This window comes from Acanthisitta chloris, unplaced genomic scaffold, assembly GCF_000695815.1.
Source record: "Acanthisitta chloris isolate BGI_N310 unplaced genomic scaffold, ASM69581v1 scaffold40754, whole genome shotgun sequence".
NCBI lineage: Eukaryota > Metazoa > Chordata > Aves > Passeriformes > Acanthisittidae > Acanthisitta > Acanthisitta chloris.
This window is the reverse complement of record NW_008669451.1, coordinates 1-7,617: the sequence shown is the minus strand read 5'-3', so window position 1 is coordinate 7,617 and position 7,617 is coordinate 1. Positions and strand designations below refer to the sequence as shown.

Below are 7,617 nucleotides of genomic sequence, written 5' to 3'. Positions count from 1 at the left end.
AAAACAAGCACGAGTGAAAGCCTGTATTCATGCCTGCAGTTTGTGAGCACAAGAACATGTCCATTGCTTGCAGATTGAATCAGCTTCCTACAGATCTGGTCACTAATCCTATCTAGGAGTACAACCTTGCATGTGCAACTAAAAGATGGGCACATGAATTCATTTTCCAGTACTTCCTAAAGTTTAAATATAAAGCCTTTGTTTTCGGGATAGACATTATCACAAAAGCTCCTATACAGAAATGACTGAAGAGTAAGGAAGAAAACAGATTCTCCATCAGTCACCTCCAAAGAGGCCACTGGCATTGGTGAATTGAGCAAAACTATCTTATAACTCACACAGACAGCACTGAAGAATTTAATGAATATTGTGGGTGATGTTATCTAAGGGAAAGTTCCCTATACTTCAGTAGGTCATTGCATACAACAATCAGTGTTGCCATTCTCGTAACTTTCCTCTAATTTACAAGCCAAAACTGCAGCTGAGCAATCCTGGTACAGTGTCAATAGACCAGACAAGTGTCTGCTCTTAAAGTTCCAGCTGGCAAAATACACTGTTGGTTTTAAGGTGGATTTGACTTTCCTGTTTATTTCTAGGCTTTGGCAGCACGTTACCAGTGCAATAAACAAAGGTGATCAACACAAGGCAACGCAGGAAAAGTTTGTGCTGGAAGAGGAGCAGAGGAATGCTGCCCGGGAGCGCAGAGAATCTGGCACAGAATGGAAGCCACTCCTTTTCCAGCACGACGCCGCGACCAACGAATGGCGCTACAAATACGAGGAGTGAGTGGTGGGGTTGGGCGATACGAATAGACCTCGCTGCTTGGTCCCCAGGGTGGCAAGCAAGGTTATGGATGTGTAGCTGGAGTCTTGCCATTCCCCAAACTACACCCAGAGCTTGCCCTTCTGAGCTTCATGTCATCATTAGATACATATTTCTGATACTGATGGCTAATAGCTGGAAATGAGGGCTTGGCAATGGAAAATTCACTATGCCATTGGTACTAATCCTTATTGCTGCAGTCAAATGTGGAGTCATGTAGCAGAGATTTTCTGCGATGTGTAAGCAGAGTCAACTACTGTGTTCTCCCCTGGCAAGAAGGGTGAAGTCTCTAGAGACAGTGGTTCTGTCTCTAGACATTTATTCAGGTAAAGAGATTCAGATTCAGAGATTCAGATTAGATGTTAGGAAAAATGTTTTCCCTATCAGGGTGTTCAGGCACTGGAATACATTGCCCAGGGAGGTGGTGGAGTCACCATCCTGGAAAGTGTTTAAGATGGATCTGGATCTGGCGCTGGAGGATATGGTTTGGGGTTTAGGTGTTATAGCAGTGGCAGGTTAATGGTTGGACTCGATGATCTTAGAGATCTCCTCCAACCCTGATGATTCTATGATTCTATTTCAAGGAACTGTGAATGTGGAGGGAAGTATGTGTTACTCCTGTCACTGCATCTAGAAACTCTGTCAGGGATGAATGCCTGCCCTGATGCATGTGGAATTAGTGTATTGGTCCTAACACACCTGGTGTAGGATTCTTGCTTTTCTGATGTGGCTTTCTTTTTCATTCGGTCTCAAAAGTCTAAGACCTTGGGATCCTTTGAATGACATTGCCCAATTTGAGAAGAATGGAATACTTCAGACAATGGAAAGACACTTATCCACAAGGATGTCAAACCACGAAACAACCTGCATAAACAATCAGATTACACGGCACAAGGTAAAAAGCCTGTTTTGGGGGATATTGTATTTTTTATGGTTGTTTAGATACACAGCCTTTTTCTCAAGGATTTTCATATAAGCAGAGCACAGGCTGAAAAGTTTGGTTTGGGTAAATGTAGCTTATGACTATAGACCTGCAACATACCATCATTAATGTCAAATAATTATTGTTTGACATATTCTATCCATTTTGGCATTTTTCTTCCACCCGATGTTAGTGACAGTGACTCTTATACTGGGTTTTACACATGACTGAGCTAAACTTCACTGTTCAGTGTTTGCGAAGCAGAAAACTTCCCACAGTGAGGATGTGAGCAAGGTTCTGGAATACACAGCAAACTTTAATTCTGCAACTTATATTTCAACCTTTGCCCTCACTCTTTATCACTTACTTTCTCTCAGACAGGACAAGAAACCTCTCTGTATCCTTTCCCTTAAACAGAGATGATACTTCTTATTTCATTGCTCTCATCTTTGGAGTGATATGTGTCATTCATAAAATGCCTTGTAAATGTAGAACTGCTGAACTAGCTAGATATAACCCACATTACACTGAAAATCTTGTATCTTACTATGTATGTAGACTTTTCTCTTGTAATACCCCAAATCTGAATGTCTCTGTAGCAGTGGGGAAGTTGAGGTTCATAACTGCTTTTTTCCAGTGAGAAGTTTGAATCAATGTGTTTGATTTACCCACCTGAGAGGTACAAAGAAGCTTTCCCAAGTGCAGCAAGAAATTAGGCATAACAGTTCTGCAATGTTTAAATCCTTCTGAAAAATCTTCCCTGGGAAATGTGATTCTATTTTTTTATTCTTTTCATCCTTTCTCATGTGTCCCTGATTGAGTGGGTACACAAGTCAGCACAAAAGCACTGTAAGGTTCATCACTGGTACATGTCAGTTAAAGCTACAAGAATAATTTGGATGGGTGTATAAGGATGCTATCATTTGGGGAAATGCTTCTGTCCAGGGCATGTGTGTAATATCCTTAAGTAGTGCCAGGAGTCCAGCTAGTGGGAGTTGCTGAGAAAGCAAACAAAGTTCACAATCTCACAGGTACTCCCCAGCACCCTGAATCATTGTGTTTGAACACGAGACTTCCATTTGATAATGACTGAGTCTCTTTCAATCCCTGTTTTATCCAGAGGTCTGCCAAAGACTGCAGGCGCCGCAAAACCAGTCATCAGCCGTCCAACCACAGCCAGAACACAGAGAGCAGCTGTTCAACGCCAGAGTCAGTGCAGGAGCTCTCAGATGATGATGGCAAGTATTTGGGTATCACTGGGACATACTTTTATGTTCTTCCCTTGGTACCTTATCCCTTGAGCCAGCCTGGGAACATTTTCCAGCCCAGTTAATACCACAGGCCCAAAGCCCACAGGCAAACACAGAGAATGTTCAACTTTTCTGTTCTCTGTATATACTGCTTCTCTTTCTGCCTTACACATGCCATGCCAGCAAGGGCTTCTCAACTCCTGGCACAAACAGTAAAAAAGTACACTGACGTTCCAGTCGACAGATACGAAACAGGCTTTGTTTCTCATTCCCTTTTCTCAGCCTTTGTTAAGAGGTGACCTTGAGTGTTTCAGACATGGGGGCAGGTGCGAGCATTCCATTCTCCTCCCCTCAGCTAGGGAGCATGCTGCAAAAATTGTTTCCTGAGAGCTGAATGAGAAGGGGCCCCAGGCCAGTGTCACAGGAGGCGTTCCAGTGGCCTGAGTCTTCGGGGTGAATGGTTCTGTTCCCTGTCTCCTCCTGCTCATGTTTCCTCCTGAAAGTGTCCCCCCTGGCTGTGACAGTTAGATCACAGCCAGCCACTTGCTGGGTGAATCTGTGTCGTGTTTCATCACTACCACCAGAGATGGCGATGCAAAACATAATGTACTTCAATACTTTGCCGCAGGGTTTGAAAGTCTGTGCGCGCAGTGCGGGAAGGAAATGAATCACCTGAAGGAAATTCATTCAGCCGTCTTATCCCTACAGAAAGCCCAACAGGACATACACAGGTAACCACTTTCTGTCATCAAATCAATGATTTTAATGAGGTAAAATAACCTGTGGCATTTAACTCCTCACTGTGCCCTTTGGATCGTCTCTACCAGCTGCAGGAGTCCATAAGTAACCTATTAACACACCAGAAAAGCAAACCCATCCCCTACGAAACACTGAGGAAATCTCTTTCTATTAAGCACAGCATGTTAGCACTTCTTGGCACTCCTGACTGCAAAACAGCTGCAGAAGTTGGGAGGGGCTGGGTCAAGTCCTGGCTACAAATAAAAAGATCTGCTAGACAGGAAGGCATGAGATCTCCCTTCTTGTGAAGCATGTTACGAATTTCCTCAGTTTGTTGTAGAGATGCAGGTGTGTGGTCTGAAAAATGGCTCCATGGTTAAAAGCACTGAATTCCCACTTTTTGCAGTAAATTGCTAGCTGCTGTCTGAGGGAAGCAGTGATCACACCAGCTCCTGACAAAGGGCTTTGCCCTGCTGATTCCCATCTGCCTGAGGAGTATTATCCAGCCCTCCCGAGGCTTCGGTGGGGTGGGCCACTGTTTCTGGATGCCAGAGCCACTGGCTTTGGCTTCTTTCTGTGGCTCTTGCTGCTGTACAGGGAAGGATCTTGTATTTGGGAAGGCTAGTAGGGCATTGTGAGTGGGTGCTGGATGAAGAGATTTCTTTGGGGTTATGCCCTTACAGCTTCCCATGCCAAGCAGCATGCTCTGCCTGATCCAGCTGCAGCCAGAAGTACTCATCTTTCTGTTAAAAAGAGGGAGGTAAAGTCTGTGGGGGCACAGTGCTGTAGCTGTGAAGGTGTCTCTAAAGTATGGGGATCCCTCCTGGTGTTGAAGTTCTGTGTTCTGGCACACCTCCCTCCTACAGACAAATAATCATACTGCTTTCTTTTGCAGAAACCTCAGTGCTCTGAACAAAAAGTCCTTCCACAGGAAGGTCTCTTCTGAAAGCTTCCTCCTGGACTCTCGCTGTTGGTTTCTCCTCTGCATCTTCCTTACGTGTCAACTGTTCATTAATTATGTCTTCAAATAAAATCACTACGTTTGGCAGCAATAATGATTACTGGCTGCAGGAGGGGGCCACTCACGCAAGGAGCCCAGCGAGGCACCAAAGCACTTTAGAACCAACACGGCAGAGGTGGAAGAAAGTGGAAAAACAAGGTTAAAAAGGGACCTAGGAACCTGCAAAACTTTGTTCCTTCAGATTATGTCATTTTTGCCTTTTACATGTACATCTTCAAGGACCTCTTAACCTGTACGGGCCTTAATGCTGAAGCCAAATGTAGCTTTAATTGTGCAATTTGTTTTCTATGTCTTGTCATTTTCTGATGCAATTAATAATTACCCAGCAGTATTGGTAACCCCAAAATGGTAAACACCCCAGCATTTTGGAAAGGTCATGCCGGCCTGGGTCATAGCTCCACGAGTGAGGGAATGCAGTTGGGGAGCTGTAAAGAAATGATGTCCATGGTACCTGTCTGGCTGCCTTTAATTATGGGAGGGAGCACACTTGGTCGAAAAATCCACCCCCAGGATATTAAGTCACAATCTGTTTTGTCAGCATACACAGAATGGGACCTCAGGATGTGTTTCATTTTCCATTCCACAGGAACTGTAAATGTGCACAATTTCCTAGAGCCATTCATCTTTAGGAAATGGGAAGTATTCAGTGAAAGCTCCTCATTTGGTGACGGAGCTGATTGGTGTCCTGGATCTGGCCCATCGAGTGTAATGCCAGACATGCCTGTTTGTAAAACCTGGTCACTTATTATTATTGTTATTATTTGCTATATGGCTGTTTTATAATATCACACACTAGCATTGTAGAGAGAAATCCACTGCCCCAGCATAGGTGAGAAGGATGGGAGTGATATAGGTGTATGTGTGTTCGGTCTTAGGCACATTTATTGTCAAAGGTCAGGAAAGAGGGAGGGTTTTGCCACTGCATTGTTCAACTCTGTTAATAGTCTTCCTATTTTACACCATTTTTTAAAGATTTGCAATATTTTCTGTAGACTGCGGACAATACTAAGCCTTTCTTTTCTGGCCTGAAGTAGTTCCAAGTGGTAAGTACTGCTATATATACAGCCTTAAAATACTTAGTGGTGGTGCCAGTCTGGGCTATCTTTCAGTGTAAATGTTTCCAAATTTTTAAGTACATTCCTCGTCATATTCCCCAGTTAGGGGAAACCTGTTTGTGCTTGATATGTTGAAATAAAACTACACACAACTTTCAGTGGCAGTCTCTTTGGCAAGTTATTTTTGCTTTTGTGTCTGATAGCCTTTTACAAGTAAATCACTTTTTTAGAGGAAAAGCTAAATGAAAAAAAGGCCTCCAAGAATCTCAGACACAGGCCATAAGTTAGAACAGGAATAGCAGTTTGATACCCCTCTGGCTGAAATTGTCTGTGTCTTCTAATTGTCTTCTAATTGGAACTCCCTCAAAATACAAAGAAAAGTGGTTGCCTTGATTTTCCCTGTTGTACATGTAAATGTACAGACTTGTCTTGAACTTAGAAAACCTTTATATTAAGGAGGTAACATGTTGATAGCAAAGAGATAGTTCCATGGAGAGAACTGCAGCTCTCTGACATGAACAGACAGGATAAGAACTGGCATCCGGAAGATGCCAGTCATGTTCAGCACACTGATGACAACTAATAAAGGGTGAGAGTGACTTTGTTATTAGCAAATGACTCCAAAAAAACAAAGGATTCTTCATCAGAATGTCAACATTGATTCATATTAGGTGCCTTTTTGAAGGACATCACCCTAGTCACTCCAAGGAGGTCTGACGTGTGCCACATGCAGCATAAAACTGGGTGAGAGGGGACTCCCTGGCCTCTGCCTGCCTGGCTATGCAAAGTCATGTATGCACCTTGAAAGTGTTAACTCCTAAAGCTGTGCAAACACATCTACTAATCTCCTTTGAATGCCTCAGCAAGTCAGCACATCTCTATCCTGTCAGAACAGCCTTCCTCATCACACACATCCCCCTGTGGGACCATGTGTTTGAGTTATGGACAGGAGCCTGTCTGCTTCTGTAGGGATATTTACATCTCTTGGGTACAACTGTATTCTGGGTCTGGGAAATGGTTACTAAAACAACAGGGGGGAAAAAAAGTCCCCAAACCCACCAGCACCAAAAAGAAGCAGTGTTGAATAGGAAGGCTTCAGCAGGTGTAAATGTGAATGCTTGAAATTCTCCAGAGCCTTTCCATTTTGCCACACTATGCACCCTGGATTTCACTGGGACTTGTTACTGCCTTAAAGTAAAACAAAGAGTCACCACGAGAGGAGCAGTTCAGTGAAAGAAACAATCGACATACATAAACTAATTATGCATCAGCAGAGGAGAAGTTGTCAGCATTTACTCCTGCTGCCACACGGGATTAAGAAATAATCCAAAAAGGAACAGTCTATAAATCCTTGTGCCATTAATTTTAATCTAATTTCAGCATCTGGAAGTGAATGTTCCTACGTGACAGTTACATGCACATGGAAGACGAAAGGTTTTCTTGAGGAAAATCATGGTCAGAAATGTTATTTCTCTGGGAGGAATAACTGCTGAGGAGAAAGCTGAGAGCCCCTTTAGAGCTTCAGTTATGCATTCAGTTTGTGCATTGCTGGGAAAATTCTGAGTTTTAGAGAGTGGCAGGGGTGGGGGGAAAAAAAAAAAAAAAAAAAAAAAAAAAAAGTCCAGCAAAAGCACGTGAGCTTTGGGTGGAGAGACACGAATTGAGCTAAATTAGGAGTTCGCAGGTTTCCTCCTGCTCTTGATAGGTGCAGAGCGTGGTGCCGGGGCATGTCGGTGTGGTTTGCCCGGCTCCCCTGGGTGGTCACTTCGCTCGGGCTGTGCCGCGTCTCCCCCGGCCCGCGGCGGGGCG

The 7,617-nt window shown here is 43.8% G+C and overlaps 1 protein-coding gene across 1 annotated transcript; it reads left to right on the top strand.

The window, feature by feature from the left end:
• Positions 1-596: 596 nt before the first annotated feature.
• LOC103800922 (oxysterol-binding protein-related protein 5-like) lies at positions 597-5,960 on the top strand (the record flags this gene model as incomplete). Its single annotated transcript, XM_009073314.1, has 5 exons — positions 597-782; positions 1,579-1,717; positions 2,865-2,982; positions 3,623-3,725; positions 4,628-5,960. Coding segments are annotated over 5 exons (682 nt in total), but the record flags the coding sequence as incomplete, so codon positions are not given.
• Positions 5,961-7,617: the final 1,657 nt, after the last annotated feature.